Source organism: Asterias rubens, chromosome 16 (assembly GCF_902459465.1).
Source record: "Asterias rubens chromosome 16, eAstRub1.3, whole genome shotgun sequence".
Taxonomy (NCBI): domain Eukaryota; kingdom Metazoa; phylum Echinodermata; class Asteroidea; order Forcipulatida; family Asteriidae; genus Asterias; species Asterias rubens.
Window position 1 is genome coordinate 4129977 of NC_047077.1, and position 26287 is coordinate 4156263.

Below are 26287 nucleotides of genomic sequence, written 5' to 3' on the forward strand. Positions count from 1 at the left end.
ATCGCGTGGGGGAATAAGGTTCTGTACTATTAATAAAAACAGATACATTACAACATTATCACTGGATCGTAGCCAAGTCCGACAATTCTCAAACCACAATGTTATGTCATGACCTTTTTTGACGCAATTAAACATTTACTGCTCCCGTAACTATGTGTTTTCTGTTGTTATTGCGTTCAACTCTACCGAAATTAATTAATTAATCGCTGTTCAGCAGAAACTGATGCTTATAATAATAATAATAATAATAAAAATAATAATCATCTCAGATCTTGCTTAGATTCAACCAGTAGCTTCGGAACACCCATGTTCCTTGGTATACAGGCTTCTTGAGTTTATTTCATACCCAGTATTTTCCGTTTTAATAAGGAATTTGGTATTGTGTGGGTGAACTCCTCAACGCAGAGTCCATGCCAACTTTTATGGCTCTGCTTACCGCCGGCAAAACTTGCATCACCATTCTCCGCCTTTTGTACAAGCGCCCCATTTCTGTTAACTCTATCAGATTTCGGGAAAGGGTTGTCCACTTTTGGTCCTCGTTTTATGTAGGCAAATAATGCCTAGTAAAAACGTGGAGAACGCAAGCACACAAGCATAACACCGTTGCTATAAACCTTAGAGCTATGCTAAAACCAGTCCGTGAAAATACGCTATTATAGACGCTAGGCGAAGCACCTCGTAAGCGCAGTTTTTGTTTTGCTTTAATAGCTTAAGGTAAGAAAACTGGGCCGGGTCATGTAATATGTGTATCGTCCGTTGCGTTTATTTCAAGTCAAATTCCTGATTTAACCTCATTCATATTTCTCACGAACGGCACAGAATACGTTACACATCCTTAGTTGCTTACATGTATACAGCTAATACAATAAATGTTAGGTTTTCTTTAGAAACTGTTGTCGATCGGACTTTTCATAACTTATTAAAAAGTGCCTTTTAGGAAACTAATCTTTGTTCCTGGTCTGGTTTCCCAGAAGTAGATCCACATGTATATTTTTACCCCTTAAACATATCTCTGTCTATTAATGTCCCCGATGCTAGATTTTCCTGAAGTGATTGACACTTTGAACCGCATTCAAAGTGGGGGGGGGGGGTAACGAGTTTCATCATCAAAAAAACACGATTCCTTTGTGATGCCGCTCTAGTTTGGAATAAAGACGTAGTTTGTTGATCGGACTTCTGTCATTTTGAGGCCAATACCGCTTTCTCTATGAAATAATTGCCGCGGCAAGGTCAATAAGCTTTGGAAAGGTTCTTACGCCGCCTCCCTAAAACAATGGGTTTTTTCCTGAATGTAATTACTTTTCATCATTTTTTTATTGACATTTGTTTAATGATTTTTTTTTAACTTATGGTAACAAGAGTTATATTTAAATTCAAAGTTGAAAACCAACGGAAAAGAACCACCCCAAACTCATTAGAGATAGTCATCACAGTACATGGTGTTACCGCAAACCTTTCTATATCGTTTTTCCACCATGTACAAGTTTCAAATCCTACTTAAATTCAAATTATTTTGATGTTATAAAAGTTTTGTATTGGTTCGACTACCTTGACTAGATTATATGAGTCCAATGTTACTAAACATGAATTTAATTTGAACAGCATCTGGAAAATGACATTCTACTTCAAGGAGTTTTTTATCCGACATAATTGATCTCATGATGTTGTCATCTTACGTATACGTTTTGCAGCATCAGAGCAAGAAGATAAAACGTATCAAGGAGGCGATATCCTTCTCTCAGGCTGTCGACTTTGTAATCATAAATTATTTCTGTAAGACGACATCCTACTTCTAAAGAACTATGTTAAAGCAAGTTTATGTTTCCTTTTTATAGCACATAATTGAAAAAACTCGCAGGGCCAAACCCCCCACTATAAATTTATCCCGACCCAAAAAAATGCACGCCCTTCAATAAGATGAGTGACAGCTCCACTGTCAACGGTTCCTTTGAGATGCCGCTGGTAAAACATTTAAGAAGCTTTGCTTAAAAAGTGTGGTCTTTTGGGGATCTGACTTTCCCATTGATGGGAATTTAATTCACTGGGGACAGTGGCAAAAGAGGACACCTACACTTCCTATGTGATGCCGCTAGCTTTTTATACTTGTTTCTGAAACTAGCTCGTCCAGTAAAACCGGCTGTCTCCTCCCAAATAAAGACGTAGTCGTTGCCTATTGGGTTAGTTTTAGGCGGTAGGTTTATACAAAAGTGACTGTATAGAACTTTCGTGCATTGGTTCATTTGGAATGGGCTGTCTATAAGCAACAATTCCTTTGTGATGCCGCTAGAGTTTCAAACTTCTTTTCAGTAAATAGTTCTTCAAATCAAACCGGCTTTTTCCTTCCAAATAAAGCTGTAATAGGCTGTAAACTGTGGTTGCTTTCAGCTGGGAACAACAATGAATCACATCTCAAGCATTCACACAACCATGCAAGGAGAATGGTCCAGCATTTTTCGCGTGGAGATTGTCGCGTGGAGATTGTCGCGAAAGAGTACCGCCTACGCGCGACTAATTGCCGACGGCTGTTTACGCATTTTGTTGTTTGGCGCGATAAGACCCACGCGTTAGGCGGCGCAACAGTTTATCGCGCCAAGGCATTTCTATCGCGCTAAATTTATCGCACGCGTCTAGTTATTTTCAATCGGTACTGTATGTTCAAATGTTCTGTTACAGTGCATTTAAAAAATGTTGTCGTGAGAGTTCATGAGTTGTCGGTATTTAGTGCGACCGTTGTATTTGGGCAATTCTTTGAAGAAGTGGACATGACCTCAAAATTTTGAATTGTGTTTTTTTAAGTAAAAATTTGGCTTATAAGCCAAGAATATATAACATCAAATATTCAGGAAAAAATTGTTTCAATGTCATGGCTTTGCAAGAAAGATACAAAAAAAATATGTTTGTGCCAACAATGTTTTATCATGAAATTATGTGTAAAAAAGTTGTGCAACTTCAATTGACTACTGAATGGGGAAGATTACATGGTATCAAATCAATCTAGTCATATTTATTCATTGATTGAACCTACACTTGGCTGCAATCGTCAAAATTTGTGTTTGTGATAGATTCAGACCATCAATCTGTGAAGCTTGTACCCCATTAAAGCCTATGTAACGTAACTACTGAAAACTTCCGATTGTTTTCGTCTCTAGAGAAGGCAATCAATTAAAATGTTTAGGGCCTATATCTTGAATTTTCCTACTTGGTGCAATCCTTAATTAAAATAAGTAAAGAAAAATCATTAAAATTGTGCCATGTGGAAAATAGAAGCAGTCAAAAAGTAGATAATGTAACCCTACGGCCGTCGGGAGGTAACTAAGGTAACTAACCGGAGTGTAACGTAACTAACCGACATAAAGACTATTAAGATGCTGCTAGGTTGACACATGCACAAGTTTTCAGCCATGTTGTAAAGTTTAAACAAGTTAGGGCAGTATGATACTGTAACGGGCATGTCCGCACCGTTAATGTCGAGCAGTGATGTTTCAGGCTACTGAGTTCCACAACGTCAGAGGGCGGGCTGCCGGTCGTCAAACTTCTCTTGGTCTTCGGGCAATATTGGGACTTATTGTGACCAGGGGAGGGGTGGACAACAGTCACTATTATTTTATCACTTAGTAAAAGGGACGGGAGAATTGATCATAGAAGGGGGGAAGGGGTGGGACAACGACGACTGGTTCCTACTGAAGATGAAGGCTGCAAAGGCTGACTAAAGGCTGACTAAAGGCTGAAGTGTTATTGGCCCTAGAACTCTTAAGAGACTGTTCACTCCGAAGCGTAAGGGTTTACTTTCAATTCAACCAGAATATCTGCTCATTTATTCTCTCTTTTTAATTATTCTTCCATTTCTACAGGGTTTTTTATATTGAAGGGTCTTTATTCAGTCAAAACACAATTAATTAACTGGTAGTATATCTAGGGGATGACGATGAAGAACTACATGTAAAATGTCTTGCTAGCGGCGGTCACATATGTGGCGACCGTCCTATTTCTTCACCAGGTCTGTCCAAGTCACGAACTAACAACAAACGGCAGCCGTAAAACGCTCCCCTTTTATAGATTTCTGTAATGCAAATTAGCGCTCGCGACCAAAAGTAACTGGCTGCGACCAAAAATGCTAATTAGCTCTTGCCACCAGCGACCAAAAGTAATTGGTTACTGTAATGCAAATTAGCGGTTGCGACCAAAAGTAACTGGTTGCGACCAGATATGCTAATTAGCGCTTGCCACCAGCGACCAAAAGTAATTGGTTACTGTAATGCAAATTAGCGCTTGCGACCAAAAGTAACTGGTTGCGACCAGCGACCAAACGTGATTGGCCAAATATGCTTTGCAGGCGTGGCTTATACTCAATGCTAAACCATGGGTAATAAAGTTTACATGTAGTTTTCATATGGCAAGGTCAAAGTGCACATACAAATGTTATACAATTCACGAACCCTGTGTTTGACTAGTTACATGTACATTTACATAGGCTGTTTTACGTACGCAATTTATTTACATGTACAGACAATTGTATTATTATTTAACGTTAACCAATATACATCGGAAACTTGTATATACTAAATTACCTCAATATTCCAATAAGATCTCGGCTGGATAAATATTATTATTATTATTATTATTATTATTATTTTATTTGCCATAACAGTACAAAACATAATACATTGACAATAATACCCCGAGATGGGCAAGGGACAACAAAAGCAAATACATACTATGATCCGTAGATCTGTTGCCCCACATCTGGGGTACACAATAAAATTAATATAGAACATTCTCTCATATATTCTTAACAACTGTTCTTGTAAACCTTAAGGATTAAAGTAATAAACATTCATTGGCATTACAGGTAATTATTGCCCAAGGCTGTGTCGTGAATACTGCTAAATGTGAAAGTGCCAAGCACAATAAAATATGATAAACCCTTGAACACCATTATATTTGACAGCTCTATTTTTTAGCAAAGATTCAGCCTAGTAAATTCTGGGGAAAAGGCACTTTTCGCCACAATACTATTCTTTGACCCACAATTCAACTTCTAGCATATATTATGTATGCAAGATCCATGCGCAACACACCTGTCCTACAAGTTCATCTTCTGCAACTTTTGTGGTGATTTGTTGGGGGTAAGTTTGGTGACAATAAAGTGACATGGTGTAATCCATATGAATTTTAATTTAAAGGGTTTTCTTAAAGTTGTATTTCTCTTCTATACTTAATTAATGAGAGTTTGTGTACAAGTGCTGCATGTATAATTCTAATGCTGTTCATCAGGTACATAGGCTATATAATGTGTAGTTATAGAAATTGCAATTTTCAAAAAAGTTGATTGACTTTGTTTCTTATTTTAATGTCCATAGATCAGACAGGCCATTTTCAAACAAGGAAAACAACAGCAACACTAAGAAAAGATAAAGGCAGCTAGTCACTACGAGAAATACAAGGAGAAAAAGGCAGTGGTTGTAAGAAATTTTGTGACATAAGAAACAGCAGAGAGTTTGCCGTCTAATGGTCAACAATATCAGCTTGTGTGTAAGGGGAAAACAAAATCATAATCAGCTTGTTGACTGTGCAAACAGACCATGGGATGTGAATAGTGTGACCAATAAACCCGAAATATTACTTTATTCCATTGTTTTTTGCTTAGTTGATTTGAATATAGTGTAGAATTGCATATTAGTAACTAATATAAACCAGATTAGAGCTGTGAGTTTAAGTACATAGGGTGTATCACAAATACAGCAGCGCGGTTAGTTATGGCTTGTGGACGGGACGTGCCCTCTATCGACTTACTAAGGGAACTTCATTGGCTCCCTGTCAGACAAAGAATTGCTTTTAAACTCATGCTGTATGTCTACAAGGCTATCAACAACCTTGCCCCTAGTTATCTTTCTGCCATGACTCAACTCCAGAACACTGGTTCCACTGAACACAGACCAAGACTGCGCTCCTCCACTGAATGGACCCGGCTTGTTGTCCAAAGATCGTACAAGAAAGCTGGTGACATGACTTTCACATCTACCGCGGCTCGTCTTTGGAATGAAATTCCGATCAGTTTTCGTGAAGCGCCGTCTTTGTCTGTTTTCAAGCGGAAATTGAAAACTCATTTGTTTCCGTGATTCACTGTTTTCTTTATTCCTCTTCTTTGTAAAGCGCTCCGTTCTTCGTGGGGCGCTTAGAAATGCTTGTTTATTATTATTATTATTATTAAATAATATTAGTCAAGGACAAAGTGTAACATAACTAACTGTAACGTAACTAACCATGATTTGGAACGGATAAGAGTTTATTTTAATGTTTTCCCTTCCAAAACACTTGCTTGTACCCTTGTACAATGTACGTGTAGTTATAGAAATAGTAAAGTTTGTTTCAGCTGTATCCTGTTTGAGGAAACTTTTTGTTCAAAGACGTGCAATTTTTTTCCACGTCCCTTTTTTGTAGCGTAACTAACCAAAATTAAACTGATCATAACAACTGAATAAATGTGTCTAGAAGTTTGTATTTTTGTTGTATATCTAGGCAAGATGAAGCCATGGTACAAAAATGGAGACTTGATAGGCTTTCATGTTAATATTGGAGACCACAGAGCTGTGTTAAGCAGCTAAAAGTGTAACGAAAGTAACCATGGAATTGCCCACTTGTTTTTATAGGTAGTAGCGTCATGTTAATGTTATCAACCCTCATATGTTTTCAAACCCAAACTTTGATTCCCGTTTACCACGAGAATGTGCAAGTTCCAATCCGTTACAGAAGCGCGGCTGTTTTGTTTACTCACAGTCTGTACTTTCATCAGGCTTAATCATGCTGAGAATAAAGTTTCCTGTCTATAAAATGATTAACTTTTGGTATAATAATAAAGAAACATCATCCAACCTCTAAATTTCAAACCAAAATTATCATCTGCTAGATTGAGTTTCATTCTCCTTAAGTCACTCGATAGATCATGTGATGTGGTTGCTATATGGGTTTATATGGTGTGCTAATATGGGGAAAAATTAAAACATTTGAAGTGAAAACTTAAAAACAATTTTTAACATTTTAAGTGAAAATTTAAACAATTTTTTGTGTGGATTAACTGCAGACAGTAGTAAATTCTGATAAACGTAATAAATAATATGTGTACATTAGAGAGAAAATATAACAGATTGGTTTCTTACTCATGATATCAAACATTGCTTGTCTGAAATGGGGGAAACCCTACTGTATTGAAGTGTTTGTGCTTCAGGGGGTTGGGGTGTTTTACTTTCATGCCTTTCGATATCTCCGGATTCTAACGCAAGTAGCCATATATATAAACTGTACACAGGAACAGTATTAGCGAGTGAACGCTGAATAAATATCCTATCAGTCTCTACTAATACAGAGTTCTCCAGGACAAACGATCACTGGCTACGTCACGAAGCCGTAGAATGTCACTGTGGGCCTTAAGGGTACAGCTGACGAGCATGGAGGTCTCTTCGTAGGATGTCGAGTAAGTTAGTTTTGTAAACGGCCACGACGGCCTCTCAGGTGTCCCGATCCAACTACTGCGAACATGAGAGCATTCTGAGCGGTTGAGTCGGGATGCAGTCGAAGCACATGCCCGAGCATGCGCCACCTTGCCTTCCTCACTAATTCGGATAAGGGACGAGCTCCACATCGAATATATAGGAAGCTAATCGTTATCACGGATGGTCGGTGACATCGAAGAATTCGTCCAAGGTGGCGACGGTGGCAGGTGTCTAACTTCCCGAGCACATTCTTAGGTGCAGCCCAGCTACTTGAGTTGTACACGAAGACAGACAATACCATGGCATTGTAAACATGCATTAGTAAGGTGATGGATATTTTGCGGGGTTGCATCCAGAGTTTGGTAAATGTGTTGAAGGCTGCATTTGCCAGGCAAATACGGTGTCGAATGTCGGCTGTAGAACACATCAGAGAACCGAGTTGTTTGCTTGTCCTCCAGGGTTCCTGGTCTTTGAGTAGGATGCCTTCCGAATTAACTTCAGTGTTTGAGGCCATGTATATATGGGTGTTTTCAGTTTTTCCCTCATTGACAAACAAGTTCCAATCTTTCAAGACTCTGGATGTAAGGGGGATTAGTCTTGCGAGGCTTTCACTGTCTTCGTCAAGGAAGTCAACGTCATCAGCGTAAGCTGACTCCAGTGGTAAAGAGGATGGAGATATTGGTGGGTCAGGACGTGCAGCTTGTTGTCTGACGTCATTGAGGGCTCCAGCCAATGTTGTGATGAAGAGTGCGCCGCTTCGACTGTCGCCTTGAAATGAGCCAAGCGTTGTGTCAAACCAGTTTGAAGAAGATTTGTTGATATTTACTTTCAGTTTTCTATTGGAAATCAAAAATCTGACAATACGAGTGTGGTCGCTTGAACAACCCGTGGTTTGTAGGATCTCTAGGATTTTTCTTCGCTTAATCGTGTCAAATGCTTTTGACATGTCGATGCTGTATTGTCCTGATTGATAAGACAACTTTAAAAGAGTATCGGAATAAAGAGAACGTACTGTAGACAAATGTAAACCCTGCTTCACATTCACTGTATATATTCTGTGTATACAATTCACACGTGCTTTTACCCATGATGCACCTGAGGGGTGCGGGTGTACAAATCATAATGCACGTAGGCCATTACATCCCTCCTTAAGTTGGATTTAAAAAACATGTTAATCAAAAGGTGCTTAACAATAAACAACAAACAATTTGCGCAAACAAGTAAGGATGAAAGTTGAATTAAAAGTTTCAGTTCTTCCATTTTTTTGTGATTGTCAAGGTGTATACAGTTAACTGTGGATTAGTTTATTTGACCACATAGTCCTCCAGACATTTGGGGGTTTTGCGAATGCAAGTCAGTCGAGTGTGCGATTGATGAGTAATAGTTTGTGCTGGCAAGGTATGTGGCAATGAAGGAGGTGTTTCTGCTGTGGTTTGGGTGTTAGGTGGAGTATAATCCTTTTCCTCTTCAATCTCAATGTAATCACGTTGGTAGCTGTTGTTGGAGTCCGAGGGGATGCCCTTAAAACGTGAGGAGTTCCGAGTTATGTTGTGGCCATTTGCAGAGGCGGTGATCATGCTGCTTTTCCTAGCGGTGACACTGTATGGCTGGGGGTCAAATGGTGTGGAGAGTTTGGACGTTTTAGTGTCATGTTTCACAAGGACAGTGTCACCGACTGCGATGTCGTTTTGTCGGGTATTCAAACAAATGTCGGCGTTGTGTTTCTGCTTGGATTTTGCCTGCTCGTCATTCGCGCAAGCTTGAAGATCTAATGTAGATGGATTGTTTAGGTGGTTTGTGGGAGTCGTGTGCCTGGCTTGCGTCCGAACATTAGTTGGTATGGCGTGACCCCAGTGGATGGGTGTGGTGTGGCTCGATACTGCCGAAGGTACTTGTGAAGCTCCTGCCTCCAAGATTTGTGTTCAAGATGAGCAGTACGAACAAGCTTCATCAGCGGTTTGTTGAATGCCTCAGCCTGTGCGTTGGCCCGCGGCCAGTGAGATGTGATCATGGTGATGCGGATCTTGCTCTTGAGTTCGTAGTTCATTTGGCAGTCGGCAGATAGATGGCTATCAAGGTATTTGAAGTGGTCCACGTTATTGAGTGGCTGACCATCAATCCCAAAGGTGAGGTCTGGACCGGTACACATAGTCACAGTCTTGTCTTTGTTGATGTGTAGACCCTTTTGTTGATACGTAGACCCTGAGATGCTTTGGCATTGTAGAGCGTAAGCAGATGTCCGGTGCCTTTGGGCGCCAAAGAGAACGGGTGTTTGACAGCCATGATGACCTCATAAATGAGACGAAAGTGAAGGTGTACCAGCAATGTATCATTCCCATCATAATATACGGCTGCAAAAGGGTACTGGTCAACTCGGTCCCAAGTCAACTCGGTCCCAAGTCATCTCGGTCCCAAGTCAACTCGGTCCTTGGGTACTGGTCATCTCGGTCCCAAGTCAACTCGGTCCCAGGTCAACTCGGTCCCAAGACAACTCGGTCCCAAGTCAACTCGGTCCTTTGACCAAATTTAACTTTTTAAAAATTATTTTATTGGTACTATTTCGTGCGTGTAAGTTAATAATAATATTTATTATGTTAAGCATGCCCTTAATAAGCAGGACAGTTCTCTAAGAACAAAATCTACCTGATCTCGATAGCTTTTCTAATACTCAATCACAGATTTATTTTTAATAATCGGACACTCTTTTGGTATTTTCGATATCATTTAGGAACATCGAAATTTTGAAATAATTGAAATTTTTTTGATATATCGAAAACATTGATTACAAAAGTGAGTATTTTCGAAACACCGGCGTACGTTACGCTGGTCAAGAAAAATACAATTTTATGATTGACTTGTCAACTGAACATCTGTTACCTACATACAATACATACATACATACAACTAAATATTTAGGGCCAGGACTACCACGCTTGTAACATCTCCTTGGATTTGTTCTTGGTTGGTACCCTGTCTTATTCCCAGTCTGACTTTGTTTCTGAATTTGCAACTGAGACGAAGTTTGTTCTGGAGCCTGATTTGGTTTCCCACCAAAGTTTCTATTTATGTTCACCGGTTTTCTATCTGATCTATGTACTTCCACATACCTATATGCTAGATTGATTAGCTCAGCAATGTCTTTAGGTTGTTGCTCTTCCAAGAAAAATAATAATTCTTTACTACACACTCTGTGAACCTGTTCCTTCAAAAGCAATCCAACAATTCCATCAAATGTTGTAGGAATTTGACTAGCTTCAACCCAACGCCTCAAATAGCTTGTAATCCTTTCACTATATTGGGTGTATGTCTCTCCACTCTTAGCTCCAGAAGATCTAAATTTGACCCTGAATCCTTCCTCTGTTAATTGAAAGCTAAATAGGAGAGCGGCTTTGACTTCACTATAAACCTTTGCCGTACTCGCAGGTAACCTAGCATAACATCTAAAGATCTACCAGTCAACAACGCACTCAATGAAGTTGCCCATTCTGACGCTGGCCAATTCATTGCCGTGGCATATCGCTGAAATCTTAGCAAAAATTAGTCTATTTCATCTGTACCCTCCCTAAGTGCTGACACTTAGGTACATGTATAGGTTTGCTAGATTTACCTTCACTTGCTTTGTTAACGGATTCCTGATTTGCTTCGTACTGCTTAACTTCTAACTCTTTCATTAATCGTTAATGTTCTCTCCTACTTTTCCTTTCCTCTCTTTCCAAGTTATCTATTCTTTCCTTTTCCTTATGTTCAAAAACCTCCCTTTCCTTCTGTTCTGCTATCTCTATCCCCCAAGCTTCCTTCTCTTCTGCTGTTTCTAACCTTCTTGCTTCATTCTCTTTTCTGGGATTAGTAATAAAAGTCATCAATTCATCCCCTTCTAGCTTAAGTTCGCGCCCTAGGTTAAGAAACCGCTCAAACTCCATGTTATTACAACTACCGCTTATGAGCTCATATAAATGTGCAGCTACAACCTGCTCTTTGACAACGCCTACGCACCCTACCAGGGATCACCGAATGTTATCGCCTCTAAGCAAGAAACTACCACCAATTATGTTGCAATATGAACTACATGTATCTAATCGCCAAGCAACCCAGAAGGCCCTGGCACAATACCACAACAATGTGTTTTCCTTTCAATGGTGTAGTGTAAATTCATTCAAGCGGGGATTTAAGATGTTCCTCTTACAAGAACACCCTATCCTGTACGTAGTAAACCTAAATTTAAGCATAAACACAAAGGAAGTGCACCGTATGACCTGTGTCGTATCTCCCACGCCCTAACAATTTGCATACTAGTTAAAACGTAGAGTTAATGTTAGCAAAAACATCTCCTTCGTGTGACAATGTGGTATTTAAACTTCGAAGCACCCAACGGTCTGGTCAAAACAGTCTGAATATATTTCCAGTAGATCGGCCTTGCTTTGTATTGCTGGTTGTAATGTCGAGTGGGGTAGCACTGCTTACGTATGTTGGCGATCGTTGTGTCGGGTTGGGTGTGGTAGGCTGTTGTGGTTGGTCTGCAAAATGGACCTGTCTCTCACTGCTGGATGGTTGATTGATCTGCGCAGTTTGCTTTGGTGGGTTGGGTGTATTCTCAGTCCCATTTACCGGTTTCGTTTCCACCGTGCAGTGTAGTGTGAGCAGATTCAACGCTTGACAAGTTTGCCAACCAAAAATTGCTGGGCCTGCTGCATCTGTTACATAGAAAATGCAGTTGAATCTCATGCAAGTCTTTGTATTGCACGTGGAATTTTAACTGTGCCCAGCTGTGTTTACTTGGAACCACATGTATTCTGGTTTCTTTGTCCAACTTCTCTGGGAAGATTATGCAAAAAAGGTGGACGGGTAGGATGTTTGTCTGTGCTCCTGTGTCAACCTTACACTGGAGCTTGATTGGTCGTCTGCCCTTTTGCTTTATGTTTAGCGATGCAAAGACTTCTGCTCAGCTTCATTAGTCGAGACTATGCTGTTAATGTTAATGGTGCCAATAGTGAGCAATTCATCAGGGTCAGATTTGCCAACACGTTTCTGACATCACTCACATTAGCACAGGTGTTCCCCAAGGTTGTGTTTTGTCAACATTGCTATTTTCTATGAGCGTTTACGAATCGTAGGCTCAGGTTTGAGGCTTCAGGCTTGTGATTTTCAGGCTCCGGCTCAGTGAGGCTCGGGCTTCACAATAAACAACATGGCGAAGAAATTGTTTCGAACACTTCGGCTTCACTGGCTTAGGCTTTATGTGGCCCGCGTGGTGGATCATGGGGGAAATAATAATGCACGAGAAAGAACAAACGTGCGTCGTGTACTTTTTGTGTGTGAGGCATTTATTTAATGATTGTATAAAAAAAATTAAAACAAATTAACACCACCACAAAACACATAATCATACCATTTGTATTGTAACAAACGTATATTCGCTTTCTGATGGTTTAATATTGTAAAAAATACCTCAATAACTTGTAAAAATTAAAGCAGCCCACTTTTTAGCTTCACTTGATTGAAAAATGACTTATTTTAGTGAAAGCCAACAAATGATGGGTGTTTTCATCAACAACAAATTGGACCAAAAATGTTCTGACAACATAGCTTTATTTTGTTGTAATATATGTCAACAACATGCCTTGCATTGAAACTGGAAAGCAGGGAAATTTTGAAAGGTACAGTTCTGTAATTTGAAAACTAGAGTATTCTTTTAGAATAAAAATAACATACTCTGACTATCAAGTAAAACTGCATACAAGCTATACTGCACTTCAATGAAAACTTTCTTTTATCATAAATTAAGTTACTTTTAAACAAAAGAAGTAGCAATTTACAGCAATTTATTTTTTAAATAACTTTTTTAAGATTACAAAGACGGCGCTAATAAATAATTGTTTGTGTTCTCCCATTTGGCTGGGAAAATGTTAGGTTTCTTAACAACTGTTAAGTTCATTGCAATTATGATGATCTCCACTTTAAAGTCAAGAGACATGATTATTTCGTCAACTGTTAGGAATAGTATTTCGGAATGTCAAGCTGTATTTTTCAGCTGTTGAATAGTTGCTAGCAAAAATTAGCAAATAAGGACAGGTCAGTTTGCTTAATATGTTACTTTACAGAGTTAGAATTGAGCTTTATCTTTATCAACACTGGTGAAGTTTCTTCTGCTGAATCACAGGTGATATTTCCTCTACCGATGACTAAGCCTAAGCGACTAGTGTCGAAGTGCAGACTATTGATTGCCTTGTCGAGTTACAAATACTCAGATAGTCGACGTGCTACCATGACTACTACAAAAACAGTCACGACTACTGCTTGGTGAACCAACAGGAGACTTTCTAGGACGATAGGTGGCAGCAGACTTACCGGGTAAAGCCATTGTTCTCAGAGTTATGCGCAAGCTGTACGTAAACAATGGAAGTTTACCCGGTAAGTCTGCTGCCACCTAGCGTTGGAAAGTCTCCCATTGTGTCGCTCTTGACTATTCCCAACAACTTCAATCCTTTTAGCACAAATTTTACTTGATTGGGCCTGCGGCAAACAACTTGCCGCAATGTATCTTGGGAGTTTAAAATAGTCGCAACTAGTGTCAAAGTCGTGACTACAATGTTTTTGACACTAGATGAGTAGTAAACTTCACTTGTTGCCCAGGCCTACTGATGACATCTTACATTGTTCTGAAATAAACTAACCTTTCGCTTTGATGCGGAACTGGTTAGCACATATGTTACGCTTCTCACATTGACAATTTTCTGCAGATCCTTGTAACTGAAATGAGAAGAAGATACAACCTTATGAGTATGATCAAATAGTAAATGCTTGAGTAGGATCAAATAATCAATGCTCGAGTATGATCAAATAATAAATACTTGAGTATGATCAAATAATCAATGCTTGAGTACATGTATGATCAAATAATCAATGCTTGAGTATGATCAAATAATCAATGCTTGAGTACATGTATGATCAAATAATCAATGCTCGAGTATGATCAAATAATCAATGCTTGAGTACAGGTATGATCAAATAATCAATGCTCGAGTATGATCAAATAATCAATGCTTGAGTACAGGTATGATCAAATAATCAATGCTTGAGTATGATCAAATAATCAATGCTTGAGTACATGTATGATCAAATAATCAATGCTCGAGTATGATCAAATAATCAATGCTTGAGTACAGGTATGATCAAATAATCAATGCTCGAGTATGATCAAATAATCAATGCTTGAGTACAGGTATGATCAAATAATCAATGCAGCCCTCAACATTATAAATTGCAAAATTATAGCATTAATCAAACCATTTGGGTGATCATTGTACAATGTATTTAAACAAAATTTATTTTTAGTTCTTGGGATTTAATGTTTGCTTGACTTGGAAGTCTCTCGAACTCCAGATCACCACTGATTATCGGAAACATCTAAAAAGGATGTCGGGTTAGCCTTGCTAAGCCTTGCTAAGGCAGTCAAATTGTCACTCCGAAAAAACGCCACTGTAAAAACCCACCCATATACATTGTACACTGCGTAAAATTAACCACATTGCACGACACGACGCCCCCGTATACGGCCTTAACATGCGGTTAGTGGTACGAGTGTGGATGACTTGTGCACAGTAGTCGTACGATGAGTGTTCAGCAATGTGATAGTGTATACGGGTTGGTCGTGCGGTGTAATTACACACTACGCACAGTGTATATGGGTTGGTTTAGACCGTCGTCTTTTTTGGAGTGAATAATGCCACAGCCTTGATATTTGTAGTATACATTTTGGTTTTTACCCATATACACCGATGTTGTGTTAGCACTATATACTCAGTACTTACCGGAGTAAAAACCAAACTGAATACTCGTAACCTGGTGCAATTTTAATATCATTTGCAGTTCCGGCTGCTAAAATTTAGGATTCAAACTGCCTCAGCTACTGGGCAAACTCGGTGGTCTTGTTTAGCATGAAACTGCTCTAGAATTGCAAAGGTTGTGGGTTCGAATCCGAGTAATTTGCCTGTGATTTTTGTTTTCACAGAACTCGGTTAAGTACTGAGTATACAGTGCTTATATAACACACACCGGTGTATATGGGTAAAAACCAATTGTGTGATTCATACCGTACCTGACAGATACACCATGGCAGTGTTCAAGTATATCCTTTTGCCCTTATTAGACTTAAACCTCTGGTGGTTTTCCTCACACCAAAGCCACTCTTCCAACTCTACATTGTACTTGTAGTCCCACATGCTAAAATAAAACAATGAAAGTTGATACAAGTAAGAATGTTGATGAATGCCAGTCCTCTTCTACAAAAAAGTTTGAATCCTTATAATCCACAAGCAAAAGGTATTCTTCTAGCAAAGTCCCCCCAACCCAACACCCAACCCATATAGCCCCTGCTTGATAAGTTGATGCAGGTGTACATGTATCATCATTCATTCATTCATGGCTAATATTTAAATTTATGTAATCATGTAACCTTTTTTAAGTTGCCAAGAAATGTATTTCCCTTCAGAAAACTCAAATAAATTACTAAATAGCCGGTACATCAGTCAGAAGTAAACAATATGAAATATTATTATTAAAAAAGTAGGCCTACAACAGAACATTTCTTGAAAAAGGGGAACAAAGCGAAATATCATTCATAGGTAACAACAGTGTTCAATGTAATGTGTATAAAAAAAAATTGGTTCAGCTCAAACGAAACCGCAATATTTATAACTAATAATATCACTATCCAGCTCTCGGCCTGGGGATTATACTTAAATAATAAACAACTTTTGTTTTAATCAGCAGACAAGGAATTTGATGTCTGCCAATGAAAAATAAAACCATAAACAAGTTAAGAAGACAGGCCCTACTTTCACAAATATTATCCTGTCAAATAATGCCTGAATGTAGCTTATCTACATCAGTAAATGTTGAGAATAAAACCAAAAGACAATTTTCACGAATTAGATGCAGCACTAAGTTTATGGGCACACGTACTTGTATCCGTCATTTTTAACGAGAAGTAAATTATCATAAAAAATTACATTTTATATCAAAACTTACCTTAATATCATTGATGCAAATTGTTCGCCTTCTCATGGGTGATATATCAGGTGAAGACTGTTGTTATTAATAGTAAAACGCCCTCAAAAGAGCCAAGTTTGTCAATTTTATTGAACGGTAACGAGGACTTTAATGGCTGCCGCAAGAAAAAGTTTTATCATCACGAATGTGACGTCATGAAGCCTGGCAAAGCCACCTCTTGAGGAGGCTTCGCCTGGCGCTGTTTTTAGCCAAAATCAACGCCTCAAATTCGAAGCCCGATCCGGAGCCTCCGATTCGTATGCGGCTTCAAAATGGCTGCATCAGTCTGAAGCCCAAGCCTGAGCCTGAGCCTTCGATTGGTAAACGCTCTATGTATACCAGTGACTTATACCAGTGACTTTCATTTAGATAATAATGAGTGTGTTCTTACCAAATATGCAGACGACACAGCCCTAACTGGGCTCATTACAAATAATGATGAGGTTGGGTACAGAAATGAAATAACTAAGTTTCTTGTCTGGTGCGAAAACAATTATCTAGTTCTGAATGTCAACAAAACTAAAGAAATTGTATTTGATTTCCGTAAAACTGCAAACACTATTGAACCTGTTACAATCAAGGAAGAATCTGTTGAGATTGTCAAAGAGTTGAAGTATTTGGGTACATTTATTGATAGCAAACTAAACTGGACTGCAAATACTACCCATGCGTATAAAAGATCTAATCAATGGCTTTACTTTTTAAGGAAACTGAAACCTCACATTTTCCGAAATCACTCAGGCAGGATCCGACAGCTATGCTTAAAGACCAACAGGTTTATGGATTCCTTTCTCCCAAGTTCCATTAAGCTTTTTAACAGTAGATGGTCGAAATAATTTGGTTCACTCTTATTTTGTACTTTTTACATGCTCCCCACATATTTATATCTTTATATTTGTATATATCTGTAAATTGTATTGTCTCCTTTACACAGGGAAGACAAATTTCATGTTTTTTATCATGACAATAAATATTTTTAATCTTTAATCTTTCCTCTTCCTCATAGTTATAATAATGCACACGCCAGCGAGAAGATTTGGAATGAGGGTTGACGTCCTTGATCTGCAGCTGGATTTCCATTGGTTGTCTTGTCCACATATGTAACATGTGGAACCATAAGCTGGGCAGTTGGTCTTTGGTTTGAACGGATGCACTCGACCACAGTTGTAGCATTTTTGCTGTTTCTGGTTCCTGCCTGACTGATTCGGTTTGATTTCATTCTGGCTTTTCACTCTGGGGTATCTGGGCTTTCTCCTGCAGGGATTTCCGCTGATTTGCAGTTGCCTCATGGCTGCGGGCCACATCAATAGCAGCATTCAATGACAGAGTTTCATCTGTTCCGATGAGTACTTTCTGTACGTCTTAATGGGCAGAACCCCATATGAGTTGATCCACAATCCTCCCTTATATTTCCGTATCATCACGGAATTTGCACTGGGTTGCTATTGACTTCAACTTTGTTACAAAGTCATTGGCAGTTTCAGTAAGGTCCTGTCTCATATCTTGCAGCTTGTATCGAAAAATGCGATGGTTTGATCTGGGCTCTAGGTGATTATGGAATCGAGACAACAAAACTTCAGTTTTCTTCTTGTCATCTTTATCTTCAAACCTCCAACTGTTATATTTGTCTAGGCCTTGTTCCCCGACCCACAAGAGGAGATAGCTTGCTCTATCTTCATCTGAGGCTCTTCAAAACATCAATTCACACTTTTGACGGAATCGTGCAAATGTCATATACATGTATAATGGTAGTATTTCCAGCTGGGAATCAACCAATGCTGGGGTCCCCCAGGGTACTAAACTAGGGCCGGTGGCTTTTTTTAGCAATGATAAATGACTTTGTTTCTGGCACCAGGTTTCCCACTACAAATACGTCGATGATATGTCGTTGGTTCAAACATATCATAATAATGACCAAACAAATTTAATGCAACAGCAGCTTGATTGTCTGCATTCCTAGTCATTAAAAAATCACATGCGACTCAATCAAAAAAAATGTCAAGTCATGATTTCTTGCTTCCAAAGACACCAACTTGTTAAGCCCATTTTTCAAATTGGTTATAATGTCATCAATCAAACGAACTGTGTTAAGCTTCTGGGCATTCATATACAAGAAAACCTTAAATGGGATACTCAGGTTGATCACATGTGTAAAGATTTGTAACAAAAAACTGTACTTTTTTCGTCAACTTAAACCATGTACGTAACATTCCTGTTAATGACTTGAGAACAGTGTATTTGCAATATGTTCGACCAATTCATGAATACGCTTCCCCTGCCTGGTTTTGTGGTCTTACCAAAGTCCAAAGAGAGTGCCTCGAGAAAATGCAACGAAAGGCATTCCGTATCATACTTACTCAGGCATTTTTGTAAATTTAAACCTTAAATGCTGATATTTGTGTGGTGCTTAACATTCTGCTCCTCACTGAAAGACTTGAACAGCTCTCTTTGAACTTTGGTAATTCTCTCCTGTCCTCAAGCAAGCATAGAGAGTGGCTGCCTCCTGCAAGGAATAATAACCTTAGGAATTCGGACTCCTTGTCTAGTATTAGGTGCAGAACCAACCGATACAGGACTAGCCCCATGCCCTACCTCACCAGTATTTTGAACACATAGGCCCCTAACACATTTTGGCAGGCCTAAAATTTTTACCTCCGTTTTTATTCCCAGTTTATGTTTGTTTGTTTGATTTGTCTTTCTTACCTTTTTTGCGTGTTTTTATTTTAATTTTTTTAGATGTCTTTACAATAAACCTGTAATAATAATAGTAATGATATTAATAATAATAATAAGAGGAAGGGTTTGCCCCGATGTTCCTGGTTTGATCCGAAGCAAATATGTGCCACAGCACATGTACAAGTACATTTAAAACCTTTTCATAGCACAATAAACGGAGAGGTCCGTTAAAACAATACCTTGCAGGAATACTGATCATTTAAGCGACTTGTGGGTCGCTCAGTGACAGAAAGGAGCGCTACAAGAAGCCATTATTATTATTATTATTAGATCACTACAATTGCAGAAAATCTTACATTGACACTTATAAGGTATAATGTTTTGAAATGACCCTGCAATTTTAGCTTTAAAAAGACATGCTTAACTGAATAAACTGCTTCTCAAGCCTACTTTGTTTTGTTTCATTTATTTACAGATGTAAAGATCCTTCGAGAGAAACATCATATCATTGGATCCTTGACTGGCTCTCTACCTAGATCACCAAGACAGAATACTCAGCTTGGTTTGCCATTACAACTCCTACCAGAGGAAGCTGCAGTGCTTATTGAATATGGTGGGTACATCAACTTAGTTCAAACTTAAGCACTGTTTTAAAATAGGTGTTTTTAGACGATAATGATACTAGAGCGCTCATAACCTGGAAAATGTGTGCGCCTAAAAAGATAAATATTCAGCTAAAATGATGTCCAAAATCCCCTGCTAAATGGTTCTGTGAGTCGCTTGTAGAGTGCATTCAACAAATTTCTTAAACAGGGACAGGTGTCACGACTGGAACTCAAACCCAAACCCTGCTGATCAGAAACACCAGAATTTGAACCAGATGCTCTTTACTACCGCAAGGCCATGACACGCCACACGATGGGGAAAAAAGAAAGAAAAGTATACCTGTGTACTTGAAGAAAAAAATATGGTTGACCATGGACTACAATCACGGCCAGATTCAAAATGAGGTTTAGATAAAACACGTAGATATATAAAACTTTTAAAAATTTATATAAATGCGGCACAGTGTATCCAATTCTGCTGGTTTTAAATGAACAGCCAAGACCAGAAGACCTAGCTCTACTCATTTATTTCCCTCTTAAAAAAATGTCCTCATAGCACAAAGGCAGTTAAAAAAAAAAAAAAAAAAAAAATACAAGTTGAGTTCGGCATGTGCTTTTTGTTTTACTTTCATGGAATACTTTTTGGTTTGATCCAATGCTATGCAGATGCAGCAAGGTTTGTAACTGTGAGCGTTCCAACACCATCATGCCAGGATGTTTCAATATTCAAAGAAGCAAGAGAGCAAAGCTTTCAGGAACAGGTAAGAAAAGATAAGGGAGAGTGTACACAATACTGGTGAATATACAATTGCCCCTGGTCGTTGTCTTCGTGCCCTTGAAATGCTCCATGGAAAATGTACAATTTCCTCATATTAAAAGGAGCCCTTGTTAAAAGGAGCATACCGGCATTGTACTAAACTTAATGAAACAATATGGACTCACTTGCCACGCATGGAGGCTATGGCTCAGCTGCTTTCAGGATCACAAGTTCATGTACATGTATGTTAGTTTTCCCCACCCCGTCAGTTAAACAATGATTGTTTTTCAGTTAGTTGTTGTTCTAAAAGGCAGTCAGTTTTTGAAACAAACATTGATTGCAAATGGAAAACATGTACAGTTGACTCCCGTTTTCCTGGCATTATCCGGACCTTGTTATATCCGATGGCGGTAATAATCATTGTAATCATTGTACTGTGCACAAAGTGCATGACATAATGGCCGCACGTGTACACAGATGCATGGCTGAGCTGCAATGGACTACTATGTGCAGAGAGTAGTGTGTGATGTTAGGCACAAACAAGCACAAAATTAGGCTAATAAAACTGTTTTAATAAAGTTAGTTTAGTTTTAAATTCAATTTAAAAATCAATTTACATTGAATGCACGGAAAATCTTGCTGCAATGCATATTGCACACAATGTGAAAAACTTTGGCCATAGCAGTCAATAAAATAAAAGCTGGATTTTCATTGGTAACCACCAGTGTAATAATGGTTCATTGCTAACGCGAGATACCAGGGAAGATCTTGCTGTTCCTGTTATATTGCTCATGGATGTGTTTGCATGTGCAATACACCTTGTCGCAGCTAGCAGTTAACAATAAATAAAAAAATTATTTTCGTTGGTAAACTTTAGCATTTACCTTCGAAAAAAGGTAAGTGTCATGTGGCATGTAATGTCCATGACGCTAAATGTAATGTCCATGACGCTCGTTAGCACAATTGAAATTAATTTTTTACTAATTTTTTTGCATTATAGGATTAGCCCCTAAAAACTAGCTTTGCATATGAAGTCTCATGAAAATATCTCTTACTGGCTTCAGAATATAAAACTAAACACCATACAATGTCATGGACATTACATTTCATAACTGGTAATTAAGGGCTAATTAAAAAGAGTGGCAGCACCCTGTGAATAAATTCACAATGAAGTTTCTTTAAAATTGTGGATAATTACCCCCAGTTATATGTTTTAAGCTAAGAATAATTAAAATATCATCTAAAATGTAACCAGGAGGAGGGCATAATAGACAATTGTGCCAAACATTTCCCAAAAATCATGAATTTGGCAAAAATAATACTTTTTTAATAAACGATGAAAAACATGGAAAACCAAGAAGAAAAGAATAAACAAACATAGACTTGAAATCACTAGGTATCACTCTTTCTTGTTACCCTAAATTTAATTCCGCAAATTTGACTTCAATTTTTTGGGCCGAGGACACTTTTTGGTGGAATTGCCCATGACTGTGTTCTCGCTACTGCTGTGCTCGTATAATCAATATTTTAATGCATTGAAACACGCATGGGGCAGTTCGGGACCGGCACAAACCTCGTAGTAATCGGAACCTTGTAATATGCGAGATCGTAATAAAGGGAGTTGACTGTAGTTGCAGTTTTTAGAAACTTTAAAAATTAGAGTTTATTTCATTTTGATAACTGCAGTCTTTAGATGTGAATGTAAGGACATTGAGGCCTGAGCTGAACAACAATCGCAGAGCAAGTTATATTTCATTCTGCTAAACCACTTATTGCGTCAACTCATTATGTGTTGGTTCAATACAGGCCTGTTAAATCTCTGCTTTGAAGCAGATTTCCCATTCCGCGTTTTTCTTGGTCTCCGCTTTTTTCCTGTTGCTTGTTTTTCTTGAGCTCCGCTTTTTTACCGTTCCATTTTTTATCTTCTTTTTTTGACGTCCGAAATAGATCGTTAAGCAGCAGGTACTTGGAATCGGGAAGCACTTTAATTGCGATTTGATTTTGACATGTGAGTCGGGGTCTTTCATTGGAGCCGTTGTTGTCAGTTTTTTGTTTAGCGCAATGTCCATTATACATGTACTTCAATGTCATTGTTCCATTGCACCAAGAGAGGGCGCTTTACTAAAAGCTGTATTAAAAAGCCAACACCTTGAGACAAGATTAGGCACATGGTTTTCCCACAGGACTACGTTGTGTGTGTGTATTTGTTTGTGTTAAGTCAAAAATATGGCAGTCGATGACATGGACTCATCGCTCTTGTGGAATTACTTCTAAGGCTACAAAAATATTTTGCAAGTGAGGATGCACAACACATTGTTACATTAAAAAATTGTGGCCTATGTCTCTGTGAATGGTTTGTCACAGATGCAGTTTTTAATTAAAGCCTTTTAACGTTCACAGTGCTGGCCCAAAATCCAGACAAGTTTCCTGATGGCCCCAAATTTGGACAACAGTTTTCCGGTTTTTTTTTCATGACCCACTTTTAATACAGGCCTGTCAATGCTGTTCTTCAAAGGACAGCTCAAACTCATCTCTTTGAACAGGCATTTTAAATCCTGAACTTTGACTTTGACTTTGCAAACCGGAGCCGTGAATTGTATTGTTGTTCAGATACTGTGCGCTTAATAATTTTTTTTTTTTCACATTGTTATAATTATTTTATCTTTGTCTTATCAACAGCAAGCATTATGGGAAAGCCAAAAACTGCAAAAGAAGGAACAGTTTGCTGCCATCATTTCATCAGGACGTACAACAAAGAAACATCGACGAGCTGAACGAGCTAAGAAACAGAAACGTGAAAAGAGTTTGACAATCTCTCTTCCTTCAGTCATCTCAAAGGATGCTGCTGACAAGAAGATTCTTCCTAGGAATGAAGTGACTCTATTTCAAACTGATTCTGAAGTAAGAAAGATTTACCACACTGAGGAGACGTTATCCCAAGCAGGTGAATGCTCATATCACAAGGACAAAAGTGCTTCAGATTTGGAGCAAGAATGCGTTTCTGTAGAATGCAGCGTTGTGTCTGATGATAAAGAACAAAATATACCAAGTTTGCTGAATCATAACACCGTTACAAACACTTGGGATTCTCACCTCCATGCTAGTAGTGTGGCAGATAAAACATGCACAAACATTAGATCACGGCAAGATGCCAAACCAGTAACCGGCTCTACAAGAGTAATTGAACAAAGTCTTAATGGAACTTCAGAAAAATTGATTATTCCTGCTGCAGAGTCAAGTTATGAGATTAATTTGAAATTGCAAGTCTCAAAATCCAATTCAAGTTTGACCTCACAAGATGTGTCTACTGATAGCGAAGGCGCTAACAAGAAAATTACAAAAGAAATTCCTCCAGATGCTAAAAACTGTGATATTTCGAGTGCATCTTTCATCAGTTTTAAAGGAAATCGGACAAATTGTGTCGGCTACAGCAATCAAGAAATGATGCCAACAACAGTAGACTCGATGCTGTCTCAGTACAATGAAAACAGTGTGACACACGGTGTGACACTCAATGCACAAGATGTCCCCAGTGGCCAAACTGATGATTTAATGAGTAGTGAATCAAAAACTAACCAAGAAACATTGCCCTCCGAAGGCAGAGAAGACCACAATGTATCTACTGTGTCTTTAGGTAACGACATTACTAAAGACCACAATGTATCTACTGTGTCTTTAGGTAACGACATTACTAAAGACCACAACGTATCTACTGTGTCTTTAGGTAACGACATTACTAAAGACCACAACGTATGTACTGTGTCTTTAGGTAACGACATTACTAAAGACCACAACGTATGTACTGTGTCTTTAGGTAACGACATTACTAAAGACCACAACGTATCTACTGTGTCTTTAGGTACAACATTACTAAAGACCACAATGTATCTACTGTGTCTTTAGGTAAAGACTATACTGAAGACCACAATGTATCTACTGTGTCTTTAGGTAACGACATTACTAAAGACCACATTGTATGTACTGTGTCTTGAGGTAATGACATTACTAAAGACCACAATGTATCTACTGTGTCTTTAGGTAACGACATTACTAAAGACCACAATGTATCTACTGTGTCTTTAGGTAACGACATTACTAAAGACCACAATGTATCTACTGTGTCTTTAGGTAACGACATTACTAAAGACCACAACGTATCTACTGTGTCCTTTAGGTAATGACATTACTAAAGACCACAACGTATCTACTGTGTCTTTAGGTAACGACATTACTAAAGACCACATTGTATCTACTGTGTCTTTAGGTAACGACATTACTAAAGACCACAACGTATCTACTGTGTCTTGAGGTAATGACATTACTAAAGACCACAATGTATCTACTGTGTCTTTAGGTAACGACATTACTAAAGACCACAATGTATGTACTGTGTCTTGAGGTAATGACATTACTAAAGACCACAATGTATCTACTGTGTCTTTAGGTAACGACATTACTAAAGACCACAATGTATCTACTGTGTCTTTAGGTAACGACATTACTAAAGACCACAATGTATCTACTGTGTCTTTAGGTAACGACATTACTAAAGACCACATTGTATCTACTGTGTCTTTAGGTAACGACATTACTAAAGACCACATTGTATGTACTGTGTCTTTAGGTAACGACATTACTAAAGACCACAATGTATCTACTGTGTCTTTAGGTAAAGACTATACTGAAGACCACAATGTATCTACTGTGTCTTTAGGTAACGACATTACTAAGACCACAATGTATCTACTGTGTCTTTAGGTAACGACATACTAAGACCACAATGTATCTACTGTGTCTTTAGGTAACGACATTACTAAAGACCACATTGTATCTACTGTGTCTTTAGGTAACGACATTACTAAAGACCACATTGTATGTACTGTGTCTTTAGGTAACGACATTACTAAAGACCACAATGTATCTACTGTGTCTTTAGGTAAAGACTATACTGAAGACCACAATGTATCTACTGTGTCTTTAGGTAACGACATTACTAAAGACCACAATGTATGTACTGTGTCTTTAGGTAAAGACTATACTGAAGACCACAATGTATCTACTGTGTCTTTAGGTAACGACATTACTAAAGACCACATTGTATGTACTGTGTCTTGAGGTAATGACATTACTAAAGACCACAATGTATCTACTGTGTCTTTAGGTAACGACATTACTAAAGACCACAATGTATCTACTGTGTCTTTAGGTAACGACATTACTAAAGACCACAATGTATCTACTGTGTCTTTAGGTAACGACATTACTAAAGACCACAATGTATCTACTGTGTCTTTAGGTAATGACATTACTAAAGACCACAATGTATCTACTGTGTCTTTAGGTAACGACATTACTAAAGACCACAATGTATCTACTGTGTCTTTAGGTAACGACATTACTAAAGACCACAATGTATCTACTGTGTCTTTAGGTAACGACATTACTAAAGACCACAATGTATCTACTGTGTCTTTAGGTAACGACATTACTAAAGACCACAATGTATGTACTGTGTCTTTAGGTAACGACATTACTAAAGACCACAATGTATCTACTGTGTCTTTAGGTAACGACATTACTAAAGACCACAATGTATCTACTGTGTCTTTAGGTAACTGACATTACTAAAGACCACAATGTATCTACTGTGTCTTTAGGTAACGACATTACTAAAGACCACAATGTATCTACTGTGTCTTTAGGTAACGACA

The 26287-nt window shown here is 38.4% G+C and overlaps 2 protein-coding genes across 2 annotated transcripts in view; one reads left to right on the forward strand and one right to left on the reverse strand.

The window, feature by feature from the left end:
* Window positions 1-7476: 7476 nt before the first annotated feature.
* Window positions 7477-8436, reverse strand: LOC117301040. Its single transcript, XM_033784924.1, has one exon. It carries the CDS (start codon window positions 8434-8436, stop codon window positions 7477-7479), a length of 960 nt encoding a protein of 319 aa, XP_033640815.1.
* Window positions 8437-18276: 9840 nt separating this feature from the next.
* Window positions 18277-26287, forward strand: part of LOC117301041 (tRNA-splicing endonuclease subunit Sen34-like) — a 36024-nt gene continuing 28013 nt past the window's right edge. Inside the window, exons 1-4 of the mRNA XM_033784925.1 lie at window positions 18277-18331; window positions 19690-19827; window positions 20486-20580; window positions 23256-24210. Coding sequence (XP_033640816.1) covers window positions 18277-18331; window positions 19690-19827; window positions 20486-20580; window positions 23256-24210 — 1243 coding nt within the window. The remainder of the gene's footprint in view (window positions 18332-19689; window positions 19828-20485; window positions 20581-23255; window positions 24211-26287) is intronic.